This window comes from Hemitrygon akajei, unplaced genomic scaffold (assembly GCF_048418815.1).
Source record: "Hemitrygon akajei unplaced genomic scaffold, sHemAka1.3 Scf000041, whole genome shotgun sequence".
Classification (NCBI taxonomy): Eukaryota; Metazoa; Chordata; class Chondrichthyes; order Myliobatiformes; family Dasyatidae; genus Hemitrygon; species Hemitrygon akajei.
In genome coordinates, this window is record NW_027331927.1 from 5608580 (window position 1) to 5636354 (window position 27775).

At 46.7% G+C, this 27775-nt stretch overlaps 1 protein-coding gene across 1 annotated transcript; it reads right to left on the reverse strand.

Annotated features, from left to right (window-relative positions):
• Nucleotides 1-262: 262 nt before the first annotated feature.
• Nucleotides 263-27718, reverse strand: LOC140720318 (NACHT, LRR and PYD domains-containing protein 3-like). The gene is made up of 10 exons (XM_073035182.1): nt 27428-27718; nt 15591-15678; nt 14582-14748; nt 13503-13674; nt 13354-13404; nt 7379-9116; nt 6209-6295; nt 1806-1976; nt 1483-1650; nt 263-1318 (listed from the first exon to the last, which is right to left on the reverse strand). Exons 1-10 carry the CDS (start codon nt 27716-27718, stop codon nt 1231-1233), a joined length of 3021 nt encoding a protein of 1006 aa, XP_072891283.1. The 3' UTR covers nt 263-1230.
• Between the last annotated feature and the right edge of the window lie 57 nt (nt 27719-27775).

Here is a 27775-nt window from a genome sequence, read left to right on the forward strand (position 1 = left end):
CGGTCACGTTTGCATTGATTCTGGTTTATCTCGACGTTTACCTCGGCGTTATTTCACACCCGAGCGAGAACGTTACAATATATTATGATATACCTAGGTTTGACTTGTTTATTTGTATATTGTATCGTGATTTGGGAATACTCATTTATACTGTAATCATTGCTTATGTATTCTCTCATGTTTAGTTGTAAAGTGTATGTTTGTAATCCCATTATCTATGTATCATTTTATTTTGTTGATATTAATAACAATAATAAAAAGATTGAAAAAGAAAGAAAAGAGTATAACGGGTGTCATTCGTTCATTAGCATAGCTAACGCTATTTAAACTAGCTGGCTAGCCACTAAGGAGCTACTCTATTGCAGACATCCCACCTCTCCCGGGAGTTGCGAGAACCTCCCTCAAATTGATGGTGCTACCTCCCTGAAATGAAATTTTGCAGGGTGGAATTAATTGAGTGATGGAATGGTGCAGACGGAGCTTCACTGTGAGTTTGGCATTGCAAGTGTGTGATGGGACGGTGTGGAGGGAGATTCACTCTGTGTCTGGTCCCGGGAGTGCGTGATGGGACGGTGTGGAGGGAAATTCACTCTGTGTCAGGTCCTGGGTGTGAGTAAATTTACAAATGTAAATTAAACAATGTGTGAGCTGCTGACGTGCGGGAATAAATAAGCTGCTCCCGACTCACTCACAGTCACACACAATTAACTGACCGGTGACAACGAGTGACAGTTTGAATAATCAGTCCCGTTTCTCACCGTCACTCTGCATCGGGGAACCAATGATTATAAAATCACACTTCAGGGCCGTGTCCGGGATCGCTGCAGATCCAGGGTCACTGCCGAGGGATTTGTCCATTTAACATCATTATATCAGCCAGGCTGCCGAATGCACCGTCCTCAGCAAAGGGAGCAAAAGGATTCTCTCCCGGGATAATCCCACCTCGGGACACCGGTGTCCCAGACTGAGCCCCAGCCCCCGGGCTCTTTCTGTCTGGGTAATTCCCCGGGGTGTCACGTGGGAGTCTCCAACACGCACATCTGGTGGAAGCTGCCCCGCCAGACAACAGGCGGAAACACGTCACTGCGGACCACTCTGAGCGACGCACAGCGCGAGGCCTGAGCCGGTTCTGTTGGGAATCAGCCCCGGCGCGCGGCCGTTAAAGGTAAGGGCGGGGAATCGGCCAAATGTCCCCATCCCGCGGGCAGGGATGTTCACACATTCAGATGTTCACACAAGCACTGTCAGTCCAGGTCTGGGTTCCTGCAGAGATCTCAGTTCCTTCTCCCCGGTCTCACTGAACCGATTCTCCATCAGCCTGAAACAGATGGGAGAACAAAGATGAAATAAACAGATTACACAGCAGAGTCAGTAACAGGGGACCAGGGTTAATGTTTCAACAACACTCACAGACAAATATCATCAGAAAACCCGCGGATTTGCTGATATTTTATCACTTTGAACATTAACACAAACACTCACCAGATCCACACCAGATGCGGGAGGGTCAGTATGAGGTGGCGGAGAGCGGGGACAGATCGGTCTGTCAGCGAGTTTGATCTCAGGTTCAGCCCCGTCAGTGATGGGTTTGTACTGAGAGTGGAGATGAGATCCTCGGCACCAGAATCTGTGAGACCGACACCCCACAGCCTGGAGAAGAGAGAGAGTGAGGGTGAAGGACACAGAGAGACAGGAGACGGTACAAATCCCCAGTGATTATCAGTAACACAATTACTGATCACATTAATGTTCAGTGTCAGACACCCAGTGACTGTAAGCACAATCTCCCACAGTCTGGTACTTACAACAGTTTCTGTATGTTACACTCCGGGTTCCTCAGAGCCGCAGACACCAGTTTCACTGCTGAATCTCCTAGTTTATTATCACTCAGGTCCAGCTCCGTCAGTGATGGGTTTGTACTGAGAGTGGAGGCGAGATCCTCGGCACCAGAATCTGTGACACCGACATTGTACAGCCTAGAGATGAGAGAGAGTGAGGGTGAAGGACACAGAGAGACAGGAGATGGTACAAATCCCCAGTGTTTATCAGTAACACAATTACTGATTTCTTTCTTCAGCACGACTGCGCAAGTCGGCCAGTGAGAACAGCGAGAAGAGTTTAAAAGGAAGACAGATTTACAGAGCGAGCGTCAGAGGAGCGGGAGACAGAGTAGGAAGGCTTTGGCTCAACAGGGCTTCGGCGATAAAGGGTCGAGGCGAGGTAGGTTATCTGTTTACAATACAGACAGAGAGTATGTGTCTGTGGCTGGTTTTCTGTACTCGGTGTCAGTTGTGGGAGATCCTGGAGACTTCCAGCCTCCTGGACGGCAAAATCTGCACCCGGTGTGTCGAGCTGCAGCTCCTTAGGGACCGAGTTAGGGACCTGGAGATGCAGCTCGATGACCTTCGTCTGGTCAGGGAGAGCGAGGAGGTGATAGAGAGGAGTTACAGGCAGGTGGTCACACCGGGGCCATTGGAGACTGAAGAAATGGGTCACAGTCAGGAGAAGGAAGGGCAAGAAGCAGGTACTAGAGAGCACCCCTGTGGCTGTACCCCTTGACAATAAGTACTCCTGTTCGAGTACTGCTGGAGGGGGTGACAGCCTGGGGGGCGTGGTGATGAAGCAACAGTGGCCGTGCCCGTGGCACAGAGTCTGGCCCTGAGGTTCAGAAGGGCAGGAAAAGGAAGAGGATGGCAGTAGAGTTAGGGAACTCTATGGTTAGCGGGTCAGACAGGCGATGCTCTGGATGCAGGAAAGAAACTCGGATGGTAGTTTGCCTCCCAGGTGCTAGGGTCCGGGATGATTCAGATTGCGTCAAAGATATTCTGCAGTGTGAGGGAGAACAGCCAGAGGTCATGGTACATATTGGTACAAATGACATAGGTAGGGAAAGGTAAGAGGTCCCGAAAACGGACTACAGGGCGTTAGGAAGTAAGTTGAGAAACGGGACCGCAAAGGTAGTAATCTCGGGATTACTGCCTGTGCAACGTGACAGTGAGAATAGGAATAGGATGAGGTTGAGGATGAATGCGTGGCTGAGGGATTGGAGCAGGAGGCAGGGATTCAGATCTCTGGATCATTGGGACCTCTTTTGGAGCAGGTGTGACCTGCACAAAAAGGACGGGTTCCACTTGAATCCCAGGGGGACCAACATCCTGGCAGGAATGTTCGCTAAGGCTGTTGCGGAGAGTTTAAACTAGAATTGCTGGGGGTTGGGAAATGAACTGATGTGACGGAGGAAAGGAAGGCTGGCTCACAAATGGAGAAAATTTGGAGACAGTGCGAAAGGGAGGATAGGCAGGTGATAGAGAAGGGACACTCTCAGACCAACGGTTTGAGATGTGTCTATTTTAATGTGAGGAGTATCATGAATAAACCGGATGAGTTTAGAGCGTGGATCAGCACTTGGAGCTATGATGTTGTAGCCATTACAGAGACTCAGATGGCTCAGGGGCAGGAATGGCTGCTTCGAGTGCCAGGCTTTAATTGTTTCAGAAAGGACAGCGAGGGAGGCAAAAGTGGTGGGGGTGTGACCCTGTTGATCAGAGATAGAGTCACGGCTACAGAAAAGGAGGACATCATGGAGGGGTTGTCTACGGCGTCTCTGTGGGTGAAAGTTAGGAACAGGAAGGGGGTCAATAACTCTACTGGGTGTTTTGTATAGACCACCCAACAGTAACAGGGACATCGAGGAGCAGATAGGGAGACAGATTCTGGAAAGGAGTAATAATAACAGGGTTGTTGAAGTGAGATTTTAATTTCCCAAATACTGATTGGCATCTTCCAAGAGTGAGGGGTTTAGATGGGGTGGAGTTTGATGGTGTGTTCAGGAAGGTTTCTTGACACAATATGTAGATAAGCCTACACGAGGAGAGGCTGTACTTGATCTGGTATTGGGAAATGAACCTGGCCAGGTGTCAGGTCTCTCAATGGGAGAACATTTTGGAGATAGTGATCACAATTCTATCACTTATACCATAGCATTACAGAGGGATAGGAACAGGCAAGTTAGGGAAACCTTTAACTGGAGTAAGGGTAACTATGAGGCTGTCAGGCTGGAACTGTAAGCATAATTTGGAAACAGATGTTCTCAGGGAAATGTACCGAAGAAATGTAAAAAATGTTCAGGGGATATTTGCATGAGGTTCCGAGTAGGTACATTCCAATGAGACATGGAAAGGATAGTACGGTACAAGATCCATGGTGTACAAAGGCTGTTGTAAATCTAGTCAAGAAGAAAAGAAGTGCTTATGAAATGTTTAAAAACTTGGTAATGATATGAATCTGGAAGATTATAAGGCTAGCAGGAAGGAGATTAAGAATGAAATTAAGAGAGCTAGAAGGGGCCATGGTGGAGAGGATTAAGGAAAACCCCAAAGCATTCTACAAGTATGTGAAGAACAAGAGGATAAGACGTGAGGGGATAGGACCAAACTGGTGTGACAATGGAAAAGTGCGTATGGAACCGGAGGAAATAACAGAGGTATTTAATGAATCATTTGCTTCAGTATTCATGACAGAAAAGGATCTTGGCGATTGTAGGGATGACTTGCAGTGGACTGCAAAGATTGAGAATGTAGATTTTAAGAAGTTGGAGCTTTTATAGAAAGCATCAAGTTGGATAAGTCAGTGGGACATGACAGGATGTACCCCAGGCTACTGTGGGAAGCGAGGGAGGAGATTGTTGAGCCTCCGGCAATGATCTTTGCATCATCAATGGGGACAGGGGAGGATTGGAGGGTTGTGGATGTTGTTCCCTTATTCAAGAAAGGGAGATGGGGGTAGCCCAGGAAATTACAGAAGAGTGAGTCGTACTTCAGTGGTTGGTGAGTTGATGGAGAAGATACTGAAAGGTAGGATTAATGAACATCTGGAGAGGCAAAACATGATTAGGAATAGTCAGCATGGCTTTGTGAAAGGCAGGTCGTGCCTCACTAGCCTGATTGAATTTTTTGAGGATGTTTCTAAGCACATTGATGAAGGTAAAGCAGTAGATGTAGTGCATATGGATTTCAGCAAGGCATTTGATGAGGAACCCCATGCAAGGCTTATTGAGAAAGTAAGGAGGCATAGCATCCAAGGGCCCACAGAAGGCAAAGAGTGGTTGTAGACGTGTAATATTCTGCATGGAGGTCGGTGACCAGTGGTGTGACTCAGGGATCTGTTCTGGGACCCCTAGTCTTTGTGATTTTTATAAATGACCTGGATGAGGAAGTGGAGTGATGGGTTAGTAAATTTGCTGATGACACAAAGGTTGGGGTGTTGTGGATAGTGTGGAGAGCTGTCAGAGGTTACAGCGGGTCATTGATACGATGCAAAACTGGGCTGAGAAATAGCGGATGGAGTTCAACCCAGATAAGTGTGAGGTGGTTCATTTTGGTAGGTCAAATATGATGACAGAATATAGTATTCATGATAAGACCCTTGGCAGTGTGGAGGATCAGAGGGATCTTGCGGTCCGAGTCCGTACATCACCCAAAGCATCTATGCAGGTTGACTCTGCAGTTAAGAAGGCATACGGTATATTGGCCTTCATCAATCGTGGGATTCAGTTTAAGAGTCGAGAGGTAATGTTGAAGCTATATAGGACCCTGGTCAGAACCCACTTGGAGTACTGTGCTCAGTTCTGGTTGCCTCACAATAGGAAGGACGTCGAAACCATAGACAGGGTGCAGAGGAGATTTAGAAGGATGTTGCCTGGATTGGGGAGCATGCCTTATGAGGATAGGTTGAGTAAACTCGGCCTTTTCTCTTGGAGTGACGGAGGATGAGAGGTGACTTGATAGAGGTGTACAAGATAATGAGAGGCACTGATTGTGTGGATAGTCAGAGGCTTTTCTCCAGGGCTGAAATGGCTAGCACGAGAGGGCATATTTTAAGGTGCTTGGAAGTAGGTACAGAGGAGCTGTCAGGGGTAAGTTTTTACACAGAGAGTTGTGAGTGCGTGGAATGGGCTGTCGGCAGCTGTGGTGGAGGTGGAAATGGGAGGGTCTTTAAGAGACTCCTGGATGGCTAAAGGAGCTCAGAAAAATAGAGGGCTATGGGTAAAGCCTAGGTAGTTCTAAGGTAGGGACATGTTCAGCACAGGTTTGTGGGCTGGAAGGCCTGTATTGTGCTGTATATTTTCTGTTTCTTTGTTTCTACAGATCATATTAACGTTCAGACACCCAGTGACTGTAAACACAATCTCCCACAGTCTGGTACTTACACCAGTGTCTGTATTTTACACTCCGGGTTCTTCAGAGCCGCAGACACCAGTTTCACTCCTGAATCTCCCAGGTCATTATCATTCAGTCTAAACACAAACAGACAGATTGATGAACAATGTGATTCAAACCATGGGTCTGAGGACATTTCTCTCACTTGTATATTTCAGGAAACATTAAACCCTCCAGTAAATCACTGATCGGAGTTCCCATCACTGTCAATGTCTCTCACTGACCAGCTCCAGCGTATTCACCGAATGTCAGTACTTTAGTCTGTCCGTGTGACCCTGTAAACTCCACATATTCTGTCTGATTCCCCGATGGTTATAAAAGTGTTCCTGATGTGAGAAGGTCGGGAGGGTAATGGATGAAGGATGGGAGAAAGTCCCACAGTGAGGAAGATTTGTGAGTGGGAATGTGTCGATGGGTGATGGTGGAAGAGACCCCACCTGAGGAAAAGAGACAGGAAGGCAGAATCTGCAGGAGGAAGGGGATGGGGAAGAGAGATCCCTCAGGAGGAAGGGGGATGGGGATGTCAGTTCCCACAGCAGTATACTGATGGGAAAAGATAATCCAATAAAATGAGATGATACAGAAATAGATTGTAAGGGAGGGGTGGGTCTGAACTGAGGCCCACAATCGGGGGAGGAGATGCACCCATGGTGTCTGAGTATTTGGTAGTGAGCACAGTCACACAGGTGGACTGATGGTGATAGTCACACACAGGGAAGGGCAGGGGAGGACAATCTCACAATGGTATTTCATTCCTTCTCACTGGGAAAGTCTGCTGACGGTCTCTTGTCCCTCACCGGGAGGAGGGTGTGAATCTCTGACCCACCTGCTGCAGTCAGTGTCGGTCTAGGTGTCAGTAACAGTGAGAAGGAACATTGTCAATGGATGTGTCACAGGCAGCGAGAAACACGGCCATTCCTGTGATTTACTACCATTAAACCAATGGCCGTTGTTCACTGATCTGATGAAGTCTCCAACATCCCTTCACAAGGAACCAAAGAACCCTCCTGTCCTTGGGGAATTACTGACCGATCCCCTGGACATTTGTCACAATTCTTCACAATCTGATTTACTAGAGTTTTAGCCAAATTCCTTTACATTGAAGCAACACAAGGGAACAAACAGTTCCACAGTTCAGAGTGAAAGATAAATCAAGTTACCTCAACTCCTGGCACTTGTGCAGCCCGGGTCCCAGCCGCTGGATTCCTTCACACTGAATGTGGCAGTTCACCAGGTCGAGGTGTTTTATTGTATCACAGAGTCCGATGACATGAGACAGGACCGCGCAGTCAATCGGGGTCAGTGTCATTCCACTGAATGAAAGTGTTTCCACAGATCCCAGTGCGGCCTGAGCCAGTCCACGATTCTGAGACTCAAACAGGTAGTGCAATGTGTTCAGGAGGCTCCTTTTACCAGCTTCACTCCTCGTGTTTCCACTCTGGCGTTTAACCTCCTCCTTCACCCAGTCAATCACCCGGCAGGTTGTTTGATGAGGAAATCGACCCAGAAACTCCTCCAGGCCCCGAGCTGTCAATGGGTTGGAGAGACCAGCAACAAAACGGAGAAATACCTCAAATCGCCCATCCTTCACGCAGTGGGCTTCAGTGAGGAGTTTCCTAATATCTCTGCCATCTGGGATCAGGAATTGTGCGACTGCAGCTACAAACTCTTGGATGGTGAGGTGTGGGAATGTGTACACCACGCTCCGGGCAGAATCCTCTCTCTCCAAAAGCTCCATCAGGAAACCGGACAGGAACTGGGAAGGCTGCAGATTGAACTTGATCAAATCTCCATCTGTAAACACAATCTTCTTCTCGGACACTCCTCTGAAGGCCATCTGACCAACCCTGAGTAACACATCATGGAGGTTCTCAATCTCACGGCCGTGGTTTTTCAGGATGTTGTAAATATAGTTGGAGTACAGTTGAGTGATGGTCTTGGGAACTCGCTGCGGGTCCCTGACTTTCTGTGTGAAGAAGGGGCCCAGTGCCAGAGCGAGGATCCAGCAGTAGGAGGGGTTGTAGCTCATGGTGTACAGGATCTCATTCTCCTTCACATGTTTGAAAACAGCTTCCGCCACCGTCTGATCTTCAAAATACCTCATGAAATATTCCTTCCGTTCTTCACCAACAAATCCCAGGATTTCAGCCCAGACACTGATCTCTGCCTTTTCCAATAAATGTAATGCAGTGGGCCGGGTGGTCACCAGCACTGAACACCCTGGGAGCAGCTTGTGCTGGATTAAACTGTACACAATGTCCGACACCTTGCACTTGAATCCAGGATCTGTGCATGTGGACTGAGGTTCTGTGTCTCTCCGACTGTCAGCAAAATCAATTGTGTCATTGAATTCATCCAAACCATCAAATATAAACAGCAATCCCTTTGGATTCTTCCAGACCTCTCTCAGGATATTCCCAAAGTAAGGATACTGATCCAGAATCAGTTCCTTCAGATTTATTCTGCAGTTAATGGAGTTTAAATCCCAGAATTTGAAACTGAAGACAAACTGGAATTGTTGGTATATTTTCCCCATGGCCCAGTCATAAACAATCTTTTGTACCATTGTTGTTTTCCCGATCCCCGGGACTCCGGCCACTGCTGCAGAACTCCCAGATTCGGACTTACTTCGCGAAAAGCTGCTCTGGAACACCTGATCCGTCCGGAGTTTTTCCAGGAGTACATGAAGATTTTTTTCTCTCCACTCCTCGTGGTCTCTGCCTCTTGCCAGCAGCTCATGTTCCACCAGTCTCCGATCTCGAACAGTAGAAATGACCGTGAGCTCAGCGTATCGATCAACTAGCTGGAAAACCTTCACCTTCTCCCTCATCAGGATCGTGTTCACTCTCAGTGTTTCAGTTTGTGCCCGCAGAGTCTCCTTGTGTTTCTGTTGAACATCTTCCATGGGAACAGACAGTGGACAAACTGTTAGATGCCTCACCTCAGAAATCAATATTTAAGCACACACGAGTTAACTCAAAGCTACTGCATTAATTGGATTCATCAATGGATTTTCATACAGTAAAGTAAATTGCATTAACAGAACCCTGGCTGGACAAAAACCAGATCATCACATTTCCACATTAACTGTGCTGTGAAGGTGAGTATTTCCCTGGTAGTTTACTGACCCCCAACTGTCCTGTACTGGACGAACTCCCACTACTGTCACAGCTGTGATTTTTTTCCTGTGGAAGAAACTTTTAATCCCCAGTGTTGATACGGCGTATCGAGATGGAGAAGAGGGTAGAAGACATTCTGTCAAAGGAACAGGTCGGGGAATCACATCTCCCCCTCCCCTCCTACCATCACTGATTCAAAATACAAATAAGTAACTTTGCACATCAGCACGTGCACGGTGGGTGGCTGGTTGGGGTGTGTGGCATCTCAAAGTGTCTTTGAACCCTGTCAGGGGTGTGTGGGGTATCAGTGTCAGGACCCTGTCGGGGCTGTGTGGGGTCTCACAATGTGTCAGGACACTGTCAGAGGTGTGTGTGGTCTCACAGGGTGTCAGGACCCTGTCAGGGGTGTGTGGGGTCTCACAGTGTGTCAGGAACCTGTCAGGGGTGTGTGGGGTCTCACAGGGTGTCAGGACCCTGTCAGGGGTGTGTGGGGTCTCACAGGGTGTCAGGACCCTGTCAGGGGTGTGTGGGGTCTCACAGGGTGTCAGGACTCTGTCAGGGGTGTGTGGGGTCTCACAGTATGTCAGGAACCTGTCAGCGGTGTGTGGGGTCTCACAGTGTGTCAGAACCCTGTCAGGGGTGTGTGGGTCTCACAGTGTGTCAGAACCCTGTCAGGGGTGTGTGGCATCTCACAGTCTGTCGGGAACCTGCCAGGGGTGTGTGGGGACTCACAGTGTGTCAGGAACCTGTCAGGGGTGTGTGGGGTCTCACAGTGTGTCAGGACCCTGTCAGGGGTGTGTGGGGTCTCACAGAGTATCAAGACCCTGTCAGGGATGTGTGGGGTCTCACAGTGTGTCAGGACCCTGTAGGGGTTGTGTGGGGTTTTCACAGTGTGTCAGGACCCTGTCAGGGGTGTGTGGGGTCTCACAGGGTGTCAGAACCCTGTCAGGGGTGTGTGGGGTCTCACAGTGTGTCAGGAACCTATCAGGGGAGTGTGGGGTCTCACAGTGTGTCACAACCCTGCCAGTGGTGTATGGTGACTCACAGTGTGTCAGTACCCTGTCAGGGATGTGTGGGGTCTCACAGTATGTCAGGACCCTGTCAGGGGTGTGTGGGGTCTCACAGTGTGTCAGGACCCTGTTGGGGTTGTGTGGGGTCTCACAGAGTATTGAGACCCTGTCGGGGTTGTGTGGGGTTTCACAGTGTGTCAGGACCCTGTCAGTGGTGTGTGGGGTCTCACAGTGTGTCAGGACCCTGTCAGGGTTATGTTGTATCTCACAGGGTGTCAGGAACCTGTCAGCGGTGTGTGGGGTCTCACAGAGTGTCACGACCCTGTCAGCAGTGTGTGGGGTCTCACAGTGTGTCAGGACCCTGTCAGTGGGGTCTCACAGAGTGTCAGGACCCTGTCAGCGGTGTGTGGGGTCTCACAGTGTGTCACGACCCTGTCAGCAGTGTGTGGGGTCTCACAGTATGTCAGGACCCTGTCAGAGGGATGTGGGATCTCACAGTGTATCAGGACCCTGTCAGAGGGATGTGGGATCTCACAGTGTATCAGGACCTGTCAGGGTGGTGTGGGTTCTCACAGTTTGTCAGGACACTGTCAGGGGGATGTGGGATCTCACAGTATGTCAGGACCCTGTCAGGGGTGTGTGGCATCTCACAGTCTCTCGGGATCCTGCCAGGGGTGTGTGGGGACTCACAGAATCAGGACCCTGTCAGGGGTGTGTGGGGTCTCACAGTGTGTCAGGACCCTGTTGGGGTTGTGTGGGGTTTCACAGTGTGTCAGGACCCTGTCAGTGGTGTGTGGGGTCTCACAGTGTGTCAGGACCCTGTCGGGGTTATGTTGTATCTCACAGGGTGTCAGGAACCTGTCAGCGGTGTGTGGGGTCTCACAGAGTGTCACGACCCTGTCAGCAGTGTGTGGGGTCTCACAGAGTGTCAGGACCCTGTCAGCGGTGTGTGGGGTCTCACAGTGTGTCACGACCCTGTCAGCAGTGTGTGGGGTCTCACAGTATGTCAGGACCCTGTCAGAGGGATGTGGGATCTCACAGTGTATCAGGACCTGTCAGGGTGGTGTGGGTTCTCACAGTTTGTCAGGACACTGTCAGGGGGATGTGGGATCTCACAGTATGTCAGGACCCTGTCAGGGGTGTGAGACGTCTCACAGTCTGTCGGGATCCTGCCAGGTGTGTGAGGCGTCTCACAGACTGTCGGGAACCTGCCAGAGGTGTGTGGGGTCTCACAGTGTGTCAGGACCCTGTCAGGGGTGTGTGGGGTCTCACGGTGTGTCAGGACCCTGTCGGGGTTGTGTGGGGTCTCACAGTGTGTCAGGACCCTGTCAGGGGTGTGTGGTGTCTCACAGTGTGTCAGGACCCTGTCAGGGGTGTGTGGGGTCTCACAGTGTGGCAAACCCTGTCAGTGATGTGTGGGATCTCAGTGTGTCAGGATCCTGTCAGGGGTGTGTCGGGTCTCACAAATGTCAGGACCCTGTCAGGGGTGTGTGGGGTCTCACAGTGTGTCAGGACCCTGTCAGAGTTGTGCGTGGTCTCACAATGTTTCAGGACCCTTTCTGGGAGTGTGTGGGCTTTCTAATCTTCGTATTCGGGTGTAGCAGGGAGTGTAGGAAAACATTGATTGTTGAAATGTTTACTTTAAGGAATGTGACTGTGGTAGAAATAATGTTCTTCAATAATGAAGGAGTGAGTCTGTTCTGTATTCAGAAATATGTGTGGGAATTTCACTGCCGTGACTGGACTCTTGGCAAACAGCATGAAGTACAGTGAAGAACAAGTTTGAGAATTACCAAATCCTTAGTGCAGGGAAACAGAGGGATTTTATTGTTTCAATATGGACTTGCAAAGCATTAAGAGGTGACAGAAATGTGAGCAGTTTGAAAACTTCATCTGGTACCATTTGAAAATTAACATCTTTGGAATTTTGTCTTGGAAATGAGACAGGCTGAATGAGGGTTTCTTTAAATTTCTGTTCAAGGGTTTCGAGTATTCAGTTAGAACATGGGCTACTGTGGAATTAATAAATTTTTACCATATCTGTTTTTCCTACGCTCTCTCCTCTGTTAAATGTGGAGTTGACTGATCCAACTCTGTCTGTGATTATGAAGCCTCACAATCTTGAGTCCATGGACTGACCCAGGCTCCATTTTCACGGACATGATGTGCTTACGGATGTAGTGAGTTTCTTATCCAGACGGTCACAATTTAATTAATTACAATATTATTTATAGATATTTTCAGTCCTTTCAAACTTTCTTGCCACAATCTCACAACCCTCGGTTTCTCTGTCCTAATTCCCATCTCTCCCCCTTCCACAGTGTCCATCACACATCACATCAATTTCAGCTTCTGTGGACTGAGCTGAGGATTTTGTCCCCCATCACACCCTCACTAACACTGTCTCCTAATGGAAATCCCAGGATTATTGAGTGGGAAATAGTAATTTAGCAGTGTTTGCAGTAAGCGGGTGCAGATGTGAATATAGTTGGTTTCATATGCTGCTTTGGGGTTGAACAGACGAGTTGGGGTGTTACCTGCTTTTCTCATTAAATTATCATTGTTATTCTGTGGTGAGAACTTCAATGGACTCCCAGTCCTAAAAATGATGACTTGTAGGATCTGAGGGAATTTAGAAAAGTGATTTATGATGAGGGCCGTACCAGAGGTTGGGTGGTTGTAGGGAAAGGATTTCATGTTTTGGAGTAAGAAATTTCTAATAGTTTCGCTCCTCAGATTACCCCCTTCTCCAATCTAACCCCGGTGGAGGGATCTGTAGTTGCGGGACCCAGAGAGCTGTGATCCCTTTCAGCAAACTCACCAACTCTCTGCGTGGTTCCTCAAAATGTCCTGTGAAAACTCTCCCTCCAGCAAACATGTTTCCATGTGTCTCACTGTGCGCTGTGTCACGGTGGAACATTTACCTGATCAAATCCCCGTGACTCAACAGCAACATGGTCCTACACAACATCAACCTTTGATGGAAACAGCGGTTTCTTCACTTACCTTTCAGTTCCCTGGGAATCTCCGGTACGAGTCGATGAACCAGAACACAACCTGTTCAGATTTAAACAATTTGAGGAATTGAAATGTGTTTAATTATAAGTACGTAATGTTTGATTCTAAAATTAAATTAATCTCTGATACTCTCTCACCATGTTCCTGTATTTCTTTCAGTATTTTGTCCAACTTTGGGACACCAATCCGCATTTTCACAAAGGTTTCCCACATCACCCTCTGGGCGCGGGAGCCTTTCTCCATCACCAGGCTCAGGAGGAGTTTAGAACTGTCCGCCCGCTCTCCCTTATCAGCGAGATCAGAGATTTTCTGTGAAGAGTAACAGTGAACATATTGGGGACTGACAGATCCACACAGAGAATGAGAAGTAAATGATGTGCTCTGTAACGGGATCACACTGAGCAGTCACCCGGACGGGTGCTGATCCTGTCTGGACATGGACTGTACATTCTGAGTGCAGAGCACACGGAGGGACATTCACCGTGAACCTGGTCCACCAGTCAATTATATCCTGGCTGGTCTGTGACCGCTTCATTGATGTGGCTCCAAATCCATAAATAATTCCTCACTGGATTTGACAGTGTAAAACAGAAATCAGAAAATATTGATCACAGATGAAGAAAGAATTCAGGCGGGCTTTTATAACAATGAACTGTCTTGGAGAAGTTGCAGAAAAGGTGATGTGATTCATCTCCTCAGTCCGCCAGTGTCCAACATGACAGCGGATTACCGGCTGACACCTGATGCCTTTCCTTTGCCTTTTCCAGTGGAGGTTTATTCAGTGATTACACATTACAACATGGCAGAATTCCCCGATCCGCACTGTTTGCAGTTACAGATTGTAACAGACTCATCTCCACCCAGAACACAACACACTCGAGCTCCTGTGGCATCCAGACATAATGCCCCGGTTCTCACTGAATCCTGCCGTCATAATGTACAGTCTTCCTGAAATAAAAATTCCTGTCATATTTCCATTTAAACGTCTTTATTACAACCTCATAGAACTGTTGCCTACTCCCCTTGCTCTGAACATTGAGCTGCCAGCATGGGTATTTACACCTCTTTCAACCATTCCTTCAGATTCACAGTTTTAAGAATTATATATATTTATTTCTGATTTGTTTTTATGCTTTATTATCCGATGAGTAAGAGTCCCGACACCCATCAGTCCTGTGATGTGTGAAAATTTAAAACCATTCTCCCTCCCACTCACCCGATGTTCCTCTCCGCTGAACTGATTCTCGGCCGTTAACGCCAGGCTCACTCCGTGCACCCCTCCTTCCATCGCCTGTTCCAGCCTGTCCCGGTAGAAATCCGTCAACTGCAGCAGCTGGAAATCGTCCCAGCTCGCCAGGAGCTCGGTGATCACTGAGCTTGGACCTGTGAAGGAAAATTAGGAGCATTAAAGAAATTACAACACCATACTGGGTAGTAACTTTCTCTCTGGAACCTAAAGATCACAACAAAACACAGTCCGAAATATATACATGGGCCTGGTGGGGGGGGAAGAACAGGTTTGGCCCGGGGGTAGGGGTCGCCAGGGTGTAGGAGGTGGTATAGTTCCATCTGTTGAAGTCTACTCTTTCGTGTCCCCAGGAATATACATCCCTGTTTTGAAAGGACACTGCTTATTGCTGAGAATATAGTAACCCATCACCATCACTCTCCTGGTACTGCCCATCACCACCGCTTTGCTCGGGTTACTGTCTGCCTACCTGGTCAACCCCTTCCTCAGCAAATCTCTGGAATATCTCACAAAATGCAGCAGGTACTCAGCATGTCAGGCAGTGTCTACAGAGGAGAATAAACAATCAATGTTTCGGGCCAAGGACCTTCATCGGACTGGAAATGAGGGGACAGAAATTCTAGATATTGTCAGATTACTTTCTATTCCTTGTGGTCCTGATCCAAAACGTTAAATGTTTATTCCTCTCCATGGTTGCTGCCTGACCCTGCTGAGTTCTGCAAATCTTTTGTGTGTCTTTGTGTTGCCCAAAACTTTCAGCATCTGCAGTATGTCTTGTCTTCTGGAGTAACTCGCTACTTTAATGCGCATCACAATCTGTTAGAGGAGCAGGAGCAGATGGTAACTGTACTCCTTCCTCGAGTTTCCCCCAGGGATGCTCAGTTCGCACAAACATTTTGTTAATTGCCGACGTTGAATTAAACCCAAAAACAGAATCAGTAGAGTATTTATAAATTAAAATAATTCGCCAAAGTACCTGTGTCCTTTCCCGATGCTGACGCCACTGGAGCTTCTCCACTGCTCGATCCTTGACCCATTTTGAGGACAGATGTGATCAGTTTTTGCTGCTCTGTAACAAAAAAAAAATAACAGGAGGATCAAACAATCACTGGAGTTTAAAGGAGAACACTGTTTTGTTTTTAAACTGAGGCAAGCACTTCCAAACATCTTGGGCCTATCCACTGAAGACGTGACATGGTCTGGTCCACCTGTGCCCATCCACCCACAGTTCCACAATGTCCATTTCCACTCTCTCCATTGATCGTAGATTGGGCCAGGATTCTCCAGGGTATCTACTTGCTATATTGCATCCAATTCCCTTTTTGGAACCAATCTTGTGCCCTGGACTGGGAGTGATGTGTCAATGGAATAGCAAGGCAGGTCGAGCAGACAGCGCCCACTGCTTTGGTCCTCCTACCACTAGTGGTGCTATGGTGAGTCATGGACAAGTGTTACAGCAGTGTGGGGTGAAACATTTCTGCTGACCAATGGGACATCTATTCCTCTCGTCAATGAATTATACATATCTCTCAGTCACACCTGATTCTTACCGTCTCCTTTCAGATTAACATCATCTGGGATTGACGCTTCTGGCAATATATGGTTTGAGTCTACATAGAATCACTCTGACATCCCGAACAATGCAATATCACACATAACATCATGACATCTTGTACTGAACCATGACATTTTTTCCAGCAGGACTTTAGGACCATTATTATCACCTAAACTCGGTCAAGATTTCTTTGAACTTATCACTTGGCTATTATCAGATAGTTACATGGCAACTTGTTAAGTACAATGTAGACCCGCCATACATCGAAAACAGCAAGCTGGGAAAAGAAGCTTTGACATAAATAAATCAAAATGCTGGAATTATTCAACAAGACAGACAGATGTTAATATTTCAGGTGGAAGACCCTGTATCGGAGATGAGCCTGTGTGTAGGAGCCATGTATCTGTTCTCTATCTGCATTGTTTTCTGCATTGTGTATTTATGATGTTTTTTTATGGTAACTTTTCGCATCAGTCGGGGTGTGGTAAACGCGAAGGGAATCAGTTACATATTTGTGCTTTGTTCCGTGCGGTACACTGCTCGGGACTGACGGATATCATATCTTTTGTTATTATCCTCTCAAATATGCTGAACCTGCACTTGGCTACACTTCCGATTCATCGCTTCAAGATTGTACATTTGCTGATTGCTAATAACGGATCGAATACATATCACTGACATTTGTAACAATCATCACGGGAGCTGAGGGGACGCCATGCAAATATAACAAACCTGTGGGGTCGTCAGTAATGGCAACTTGGTTTGGTTAGAATTCACCACTACATTCTCAACAGATGTTTCTCAATCAGCTGATCATTTAAAATATTCTGATGTACATAATGAATACATTGCTTCAGTATTCACAAGTGAAAAGGACCTTGGAAGTTTTGGGAATGACTTACAGTGGACTGAAACACTTGAGTGCGTAGACTTTAAGAAAGAGGATGTGCTGAAGCTTTTGAACGTCATTAAGTTCGATAATTTGCCAGGACTGGATGAGGTATACCCCAGGCTACTGCGGGAAGTGAGGATGGAGATTGCTGAGCCTCTGGCGATGATCTTTGAATCATCAATAGGGACAGGAAAAGTACCACAGGATTGGAAGGTTGCAAACATTGTTCCCTTGTTCAAGAAAGGAAGATAACAGATAGATAGATAGATAGATAGATAGATACTTTATTCATCCCCATGGGGAAATTCAACTTTTTTCCAATGTCCCATACACTTGTTGTAGCAAAACTAATTACATACAATACTTAACTCAGTAAAAAAAATATGATATGCATCTAAATCACCATCTCAAAAAGCATTAATAATAGCTTTAAAAAGTTCTTAAGTCCTGGCGGTAGAATTGTAAAGCCTAATGGCATTGGGGAGTATTGACCTCTTCATCCTGTCTGAGGAGCATTGCATCGATAGTAACCTGTCGCTGAAACTGCTTCTCTGTCTCTGGATGGTGCTATGTAGAGGATGTTCAGAGTTATCCATAATTGACCGTAGCCTACTCAGCGCCCTTCGCTCAGCTACCGATGTTAAACTCTCCTGTACTTTGCCCACGACAGAGCCCGCCTTCCTTACCAGCTTATTAAGACGTGAGGCGTCCCTCTTCTTAATGCTTCCTCCCCAACACGCCACCACAAAGAAGAGGGCGCTCTCCACAACTGACCTATAGAACATCTTCAGCATCTCACTACAGACATTGAATGACGCAGGAAATTATAGAACAGTGAGTCTTACTGTGAGTTACAAAACAGTGGGCATGTTTTGGAGAAGATCCTGAGAGGCAGGGTTTATGAGCATTTGGAGAGACATAGTCTGATTAGGGATAGTCAGCATGGCTTTGCCGAGGGCAGGTCATGCTTTATGAACCTGACTGAATTCTTTGAGGATGTAACAAAACACATTGATGAGGGTAGAGCAGTGGAAGTACTGTATATGGATTTCAGTAAGAGGTTAGCTAAGGTTCCCCATGGAAAGCTCATTCAGAAAATAATGAGGTATGGGATCCAAGGAGACATTGCTTTGTGGATCCAGAACTGGCATACCCACAGAAGGCAAGGGTCGGTTGTAGATAGTTCGTATTCTGCAGGGATGATGGTGACTAATAGTGTCCCATTGGGATCTGTTCTGGGACCCCTTCTCTTTGTGATTTTTACATATGACTTGGATGAAGAAGTTGAAGGACCGTTTAGTAAGTTTGCTGATGACACAAAAGTTGGGAGTGTTGTGGATCGTCTGCAGGGTTGTCAGATGTTACAGTGCAACATCGATAGCGTGCTGAACTGGGCAGAGAAATGGCAGATGGAATTCAATACTGATAAGTGTGAAATGTTTCATTTCAGTAGGTCAAATTTGAAGACAGTATAATATTAATGGGAAGACTCTTAGCAATGTGTTGGATCAGTGAGATCTTGGGTTCTGTGTCGATAGAACACTCAAAGCTGCTGCCCACATTGACAGTGTTGTTAAGAAAGCATATGGTGTGTTGGCATTCATCAACCATGGAATTGAGTTCAAGAGCATGAGGTAATGTTACAGCTATACAAGACCTTGATTAGACCCCACTTGGGAGTACAGTGTTCAGTTCTGGCCACCTCACTACAGGAAACTATATGGATGCTATAGAGAGAGCACAGAGGAGATTTACAAGGATGTTGCCTGGATTGGGGAGCATGCCTGATGAGAATAGGTTGAGTAAACTTGGCCTTTTCTCCTTGAAGTGATGGAGGATGAGAGGTGACCTGACAGAGGTGTGCAAGATGAGAGGCAGAGGCTTTTTCTCAGGATTGAACTGACCAGCATAGTATTAAGGTGCTTGGAAGTAGGTACAAGGGGGATGTCAGGGGTAAGTTTTTCACACAGAGAGTGGTAGGTGGGTGGAATGCATTGGCAGTGACAGTGTTAGAGGCAGATACAATGGGGTCTTTTAAGAGACTCTTAGATTGGTACATGGAGCTTATAAAAATAATGGGCTATGCTGCAAGGAAATCCTAGACAATTTCTAGAGTAGGTTACATGGTTGGCACAACATTGTGGGCTTGAGGGGCCTGTAATGTACTGTAGGTTTCTATGTTCTTTACATTTTACCTACTGAAGTGCCAAGATGATCGTTACTAATCAAATCTCACTGAGATTTCTCAGGTCCTGTTGAATTTATTGCCAAGTGAGCAAGTACGGGAAGGTACAGGTGCAGAGAAACACTGACTTGTGGCAGCATCACAGGCAAGTACATTCAGATAACACACAGAACAGTAATTATATAATTGTGTCACTGACAATATGAAAATACAGTCTACCAGTGTTTGCCCCCAAAAGTGGTGAATATCTCTGCTTGCTATCACCGTAGGCTCAGACATTTCTATAGATGAGTCCCTCCTGTCCCCTCCCCACTGTCAATGGACTCCTTTCCCCATCTTGCTCCTTGATCCTCCACCGGGACAAACATCCTCTCAGACCCTATCCTATCCAACCCCATACACCATATTTATCCTCTGTTAATACCCCCTCCCTCCTCCTTCTGCTGGGATCCACCCCACCCGAAGAACTGATGGGCCAAGTGGTCTCCTCCTACCTCTCAGTGATACATCAGACACTGGCCACAGCAGACACTTCACAAATGCCCCCAACTTCCCTCGGAGGGAAATGCAAATAATTCAAAACACGGGACAATTACTTTGAGATTTGTTCCACTTTGACAGGGAGTTCGGAGCGGGAGCAGGGCTAATGCCCTCTCCGCTGGCCCATCTCTGCTATTGGGTGTACCAGTGACTGACATCGGTTCTCACCAATGGGAAGAGTGTGACTGCTCTGTTGACTGTGGGGTGGTGTGGGTGGGTCAGGTAATTGTTACCTTAGCCAGTAAAGTTCAACCGTCTCAGCGCCAGTGTGACATAAGGAACTGCACACAGTCAGATCCCAGTATGGGGAATGCACACATGTCATCAGGCATGAGGGGATACAGAGTGATGTCAGATCCCGCTGTGGGGAATCCCATACGTGTCATCAGGCATGAGGGGGTACAGGGTGATGTTAGATCCCGCTGTGGGGATCCCATACGTGTCATCAGGCATGGGGGGGCGCAGAGTGACATCACATGTGGGTGACAGCTTGTTTTCAAAAGCTGTTCAATAGACGTTTTTAATGATTTCAGGGGAACAATGAAGTAAACAACAGGTTTCATCCAGTGGTTCTCATGTTCAGGCGGGGGTGAGGGAGGGGATGATCCTAGGTTGTGTAAATCAAGCTTTAGTTGTAGTGGAAAAAGGCTGGGACTGAGCCGGACAGCTGGAGAGCCCAGGCTGTCTGGTCTTGCAGCTCTGGGTTTAGTTTTGTGCCCGAGCCGAGATTGTGGGGTCAATTAGTTGTGGTTCCCCAAGCTGGGAGGGAGGATGTGGGTGATGTGGATCAGTCTACATGTGCAGGTGTGGGGTAAATAGTGGAAAGGCTGTGGAGCCATTGGCGAGGTGGAGGGAGGCTGGGGATGTGGGTTATCAGACGCAGCATGATTTGGGAGGATGGGTCCCAGGATAAATTAAGTTGTAAACAAGGGAGGAGTTGGTCCATTGAATCAGACAGGATACATGACCTTTCAGGAAGCAAAAATTCTCTTTTCACCTTAATTACTGATTAATCTTCCTGTTAACATTGTATTTCAGAGGTGATGGTGAGAGGCTGTTTATTGGACGGTGGACTATTGGACTAGGTGTAACAATGGTTACACCTATTGTTATTGTTACTTGTCATATATATCCATAAGACCATAAGACAAAGGAGCAGAAATCGGCCATTCGGCCCATCGAGTCTGCTCCGCCATTTTATATGAGTTGATCCAATCTCTCCTTTAGTCCCATTACTCCGCCTTCTCACCGTAACATTTGATGCCCTGAATACTCAGATATCTATCAATCTCTGCCTTAAATACACCCAATGACTTGGCCTCCACTGCTACCCCTGGCAACAAATTCCACAGATTCATCACCCTCTGGCTTAAAAAATTTCTTCGCATCTCTGTTCTGAATGGGCGTCCTTCAACCCTTAAGTCATGCCCTCTCGTACTAGATTCCCCCACCATGGGAAACAACTTTGCCACATCCACTCTGTCCATGTCTTTCAACATTCCAAATGTTTCTATGAGGTCCCCCTCAGTCTTCTAAACTCCAAGGAGTACAGTCCAAGAGCAGTCAAACTTTCCTCATATGTGAACCCTCTCATTCCCGGAATCATTCTAGTGAATCTTCTCTGAACCCTCTCCAACGTCAGCACATCCTTTCTGAAATAAGGAGCCCAAAACTGCACACAGTATTCCTAGTGAGGTCTTACCATTGCCTTATAGAGCTCAACATCACAGACCTGCTCCTAAACTCTGTTCCTCTGGAAATGTATTCCAACATTGCATTCGCCATCTTCACCATCGAGTCAACTTTGAATTCTCTCCCCATTTAAATAATAGTCTGCCCGTTTATTTCTTCTACCAAAGTGCATGACCGTACACTTTCCGACATTGTAATTCATTTGCCACTTCTTTGCCCATTCCCCCAATCTATCCAAGTCTCTCTGCAGACTCTCTGTTTCCTCAGCACTACCGGCCACTCCACCTATCTTTGTATCATCAGCAAATTTGGCCACAAAGCCATTTATTCCATAATCCAAATCATTGATATACAACGTAAAAAGAAGCGCCCCAACCCGGACCCCTGTGTAACACCACTGGTAACCGGCAGCCAACCAGAATGGGATCCCTTTATCTTGTTTAGCAGCCTCATGTGCAGCACCTTGTCAAAGGCCTTCTGAAAATCCAAATGCACAACATCCACTGCAACAATCATCAATATCTATCAACATATAACATGACTGAATATATAACATATATAATCTATATCAATATGGAACATTTAAATCTACAGCCCATTACAGGCCATTCAGCCCACAATGTTCTGCCAACCTTGTAACCTACTCTAGAAACTGTCTAGAATTACCCAATTGCATAAAACTAATTTTCTAAGCTCTATGTACCCATCTAAGAGTCTCTTAAAATACCCTATTGTGTCCACGTCCACCATCGTCACCAGCAATGCTTTCCACACTCACTACTCTGTGTGGGAAAAACTCCCCTGACATCCCCCCTCTATGTACTTCCAAGTACCTTAAAACTATGCCCCCTCATGTCAGTCATTTCAGCCCTGGGAAAACACCTCTGACTATCCACACGATCAATGTCTCTCATCATCTTATACACCTCTATCAGGTCACCTCTCATCCTCCATTGCTCCAAGGAGAAAAGGCCAGCAAATTTGTAGCAAGTTCAAACAGTTACTTTTTTTTGAAAGATATTATGTGTAAACTCTCCCCTGTTTCCATCTCCCCACTCAGAAGTGACCAAAACCTATTTCACAAGATGCAAGACCTTAAAAAGAGCAAATACTGAGGGAATGTGAGTGACTTTAAAGAGCTGGGATACTGACAGCACATCACCAGACCTGGAGTGATTGCAACTGGGTCTGACAGAGGCATAACTGGTTCTTCTGGGCAGATTCAGTCTCACTCCAACTATTTCCTACCGTTCTTTGTGCAGGTATGTAATGTCTAAAGGACCAATGTTTGAGTAAATGAGACTCACCAAACTTTCTCCTGACTGAATCAATGGAAACCCTGAGTCAGAAGGGTTCTCTCCAGTTGGTGCTCTCAGTCCTCGGGCTGGTTCACTTGCAGCTGTTTCCCTCATCTTCAGTTGTGGTTTGCTTCCAGTTGTGGGCTTTTCTTCCAATAAATCTCTCACCTAATCAGAGAGATAATGAAGCAAGTTAACAATACAAAGGAGAACATTTCTGCTCAATGTTCCAAAAAACAAAACACTTAAATTCAAACGTTGAAGACAAATATAAGGCACACAGTGAACAAACCTGTAATTATCCCTCACACGTTACAAAACCAGGTATAAGATACGAAGGAGTCATCATTCAGTCATGGTAAGACATGAGACACAGGAACAGAATTAGGTGATTCGATCCATCGAGTCTGATCCACCATTCAACCATGGCTGAGTTTTATTCTAACACCATATTTCTCCTGTAACCCTGAAGCTAATCAGCAAACACAAATATATTAATCTCTGCCATAAATATACCCAAATGGCAGCCTCAACCACACTCTCTGGCAACAAATTTCACAGATCAGCCACTCTTTTCTCAAGATATTCTCCTCATCTCAATTTTAAAGGTAAACTTTTTTTAATTCTGAGATTGTGCTCTCAGATCCGTGACTCTCCGTCTAATGGAAACATCCTCTCCACTCCAGTGTATCCAAGTTTTTCCAGCATTCAGTATGTTTCCTTAAACAAGCACCACTCTCACCGTCCCTCGGAACTGCACTGAGCACAGGTCCAGGACCATTTACTAACAAACAGGTGACAGTGAGGGGAAATTTACAAACACGGTTTGAACAGTGAACCCCTGGGTCTAATTCTACTGCTGAAAACACTTCATCACAGCTTCTCCCTGTGAGGGATGGAATGGGATCTCATTTTCTCCTCAGATTAGCAGTCATTGCTTTCAAAGGATCTCCAGAAACAAACATCTGACCCCAGACCAGAAATACTCTCTCAACACCTCATAAGCCCAAGCAGCTTGATCTCCAGGTCCATTTCACCAGGGTCAAAATCTGTGATAAGATCACACAGCTGAACGTGCCTCTTACCGACACCAGAATCCTCACACATCATCCCCACATCAGGGATTCCCCCACAACCAATGGCCAGCAACCCTAGACTTCTGATTCATTGTGGGGGGAGGAACATTCAGCCCCATCTACAGAAGTACTGACCTGGTCAAATCCCAAATACTGACAGTTCCACATGCCCAGAGTCTATATCCCAGGATAATAGGCCAAGCACCAATTTTCCCAGGACTCCTTGCTGCTGGTAAAATGCTACAATGTGTTGGCCATTCAGAGTTCAAAAAGCTGACACTCCTACATCAACCTGTGGCAGAACAGGAACCTGATAATCCTCTGGCTGGGCCAGATATTGGGCTGGAAAACTGGGCGTGGGTCAGCAGCAGGCAGGGATACGTTTCACATTGTCTCCAGCAGCTAAACTGAAAGCATTTTATCATTATCATATAGTTAAATGAGATTTTGCTCAGCACAATTGGCCATCACATTTCCTGTAGGCAGGAATAACAGGGTTTTCATTTCAAATTGAAATTAAATGCTGGAAACTCGGTACATCAGATTGGATCTGTGGAAAGAGAAACTGTGGAAGACTCAGTATCAGAACTGATTCTGCCTGAACGTTTTTCCAATATTTTCTCTTTTTACTTTAAATGATGCACAACTATTGACTGATTACAAGATGTTTGTGACAGCTTGAACAAAGTCGCAGAAATGTAATGCCCACATTCATTAGTTTTCTCTTCATTCCAACACAGGGTTAATACAGTTGATAGAGTCAATGCTCACAACATCCTCCCCACCCCACTATCATTCTGTTACATCTACTCCCGAGGCCACTGTCCCTCACTGAGGGATCGTGACCAGAGAGAAATAAAAATGTGCACCACTCCCTGCACATCTGTTCCTCTGGCAATGGAAAAAAGTGGCTCTCCAAAAATGACTGAAAAAGAAAATAACTTCAAATTTTAACTCTATTTTTAAAATTCAACTTTAAACACAGCAAATTTCGTCATCAGAAAGATTAATGTCATGGTCATTTTGTAATGTTGAAACTAAAATTGTAATGGCTGTCTTTATCCTTCCTCATGCTGCATTCACTAAATCCTCTGGTAGTTCCAGGTAACAAACACCGATTATGGAAATAACTGAGTGAGGCAAAATACTTCACAATGAAGACAATGGAGGAGAGATATTGTTGATATTTGATCATTGGTGGGGTACAGGATGGACAGAGGTTGATATATATCATTGAGGAACTGGGATACAGACTGGACAGAGGTTGAACAAGATGGTTGATATATATCATTGAGGTGGTGGGATACAGACTGGACAGAGGTTGAACAAGATGGTTGATATATATAATTGAGCAGGAGAGATACAGGCTGGAAAAAGTTTGAACAAGATGGTTGATATGTATCATTGAGGTGGTGGGATATAGGCTGGACAGAGGTTGAACGAGATGGTTGATATATATCATTGAGGTGGTGGGATACAGGCTAGACAGAGGCTGAATGAGATGGTTGATATATATCATTGAGGTAGTGGGATACAGACCGGACAGAGGTTGAACAAGATGGTTGATATATATCATTGAGGTGGTGGGATACAGACTGGACAGAGGTTGAACAAGATGGTTGATATATATCATTGAGCAGGAAAGATACAGGCTGGAAATTCTTTGTTCTTGTGTTAAAATGCTTTTGCGAGATTATGGTGGGAATTTCCAGTTCACTTATTGTTACATTTTAACCTGGGTTATACAGTAATTTGCTCGTGTTATTTGTGGGTCAGATTGATTGTAATCGGTGTGTGTGATGGTCACCTCCCCCATCTTTTGGAGATTGGTTGAGTTCACTCTCCGGGTCACGGTGCCCAGTCTGTTTTGCGTTTAACACAATAAACCGTTATTGAGATTAAGCAGCGCCCTCGTCTGTCATTATGGACCAAATGCTCGCCACAATACTACTTTATAAAAGATACCAAACTGACAAAGCTAGAACAAACCGTAAGAACTTTGTCATATTCGCGTTGTCAATCACCAAATTTTATCAATGCACCATAAAAAGTTTCCAATCCGGATACTTTACGCCTTGGTATGGCACTGATTTACCCGTGACTGCAAGGAACTGCAGAGTTACGGACACAGATCAGCTCATCACAGAAATCAGTCTTCCCTACATGAACTCCTTCTGGACTTCCCACTCCCTCGGTAAAATCAAAGATCCCCACAACCTGGGGCATTCTCCTTTTTCACCCACCCCAATTAGGCAGAAGATGCAACAGTCATTCAGCACCTATCACCAGGCTTATCTGAAGTGAACAAACTTTGGAGGATTTCCAGGAAGCGAGGCAAAGCCACCAGTTCGGGAAGTTAACGGGACTCACTGGCCAACATCCGATTTCCCCAAAAGGAGAAAATATGCCGCTGCTGCAAATCCGTAGCGGCGCAAAATGGTGAATGAACTCAGCGGGCTAAAAATCACTGCCATGCCACAGACTGTGAGCATGCGCAATGTGATTCTCACGTCACCAGACTGGGGGGGGGGGGCGGGGGGACTCAAAAAAACCGCAATGCTGCGCTCTGCGGCAAAATGAGAGCGCAGAAGGGGATCACGTGACCGTGGTTGGGTCTCCCCGACAATAAACCTATTCTTTAAGACATACGAACAGGATTAGGCCGTTTGGCCATTCGAGTCTGCCCGGCATTAAATCATGTCTGACTCGTTTATCCCTCCTCAGCCCCACACCCCGGCCTTCTCACTGTAACCAATCAACAACCTATCAATCTCCGTCTTACATACCCCCAACCTGGCCTCCGCAGCTGCCTCTGCTAATTCCACAAATTCACCCACTCTCTGGCTGAAGAAATGTCTCTGAGTTCAGTGAAGCGTATCCCTCTGATCATCGACACTGTTCAGGGTTTTGCATTTAACCGTGTACTATCTCATACATTCGACCTACCGAGCTGCCAAGATGATCATCACTAATCAAATCTCACTGAGATTTCTCAGGTCCTGTTGAATTTATTGCCAAGTGCACAAGTACGGGAAGGTACAGGTACAGAGAAACACTGACTTGTGGCAGCATCACAGGCAAGTACAGTCAGATAACACACGGAACACAAATTATACAATTCTTTGTCAGTAACAGGATAGAAACATGTTTTACTTCATCCTGCTAATAGGACCAGAACAACAGGGGCTGAGCGGCGGCTCATCTCAGACGGTTCGGTGTGAAGGTCTCACAACCCGGACCGACCCCGGCAGATTCTGTGAAGGAAGCGAGGCGAGGCCGCCAGTTCGGGAAAGTTCATCCCCTCCCCCTTCAGGTTTCACCGATCACCCTGTGTTTCTCTCTCCCTCCCCACCCCCACCTTTTATTCTCCAGTCCTGCCGAAGGGTTTCGGCCGGTAGTGTCGACTGTACTCTTTTCCTGGATTCTGCCCGGTCTGCTGAGTCCCTCCAGCATTTTGTGCGCGTTGCTCGCGTTTCCAGCATCTGCAGATTTTCTCTTGTTTGAATTCGGGGAAGTTAATAGGATACACGGCCTAACATCAGACCTCCCCTCTCAGGACCGGCTTCAATACTCACAGAAGGGAAATTGATGGTGTCGCCCCGCAGAGAATAATCCATCCCCAGCTCACTGCCACTGGGGGCGAGGACCCCCCTCCCGATCCCAATCCCGATCTCGATCTCATCACCGACCCGCTTCAACAAAGAACGAAATGCAACGCTGCGCTTCCAGGACTGAGCATGCGCGGTGTGATCAGGGCGGTGGGCGGGGCCTCGGAAATAAACCAGTAAAAATGCTGCAGCTCTGCGTACAAACGGGATCAGGTGACGTGTGGAGGGTCTCCCACGCGTCCCGGTGACTCCGCTCATCGCCCCTCAAACGCTGCCCGACCCACCGCCGCATTTCCCACATTATTTCATATTTAC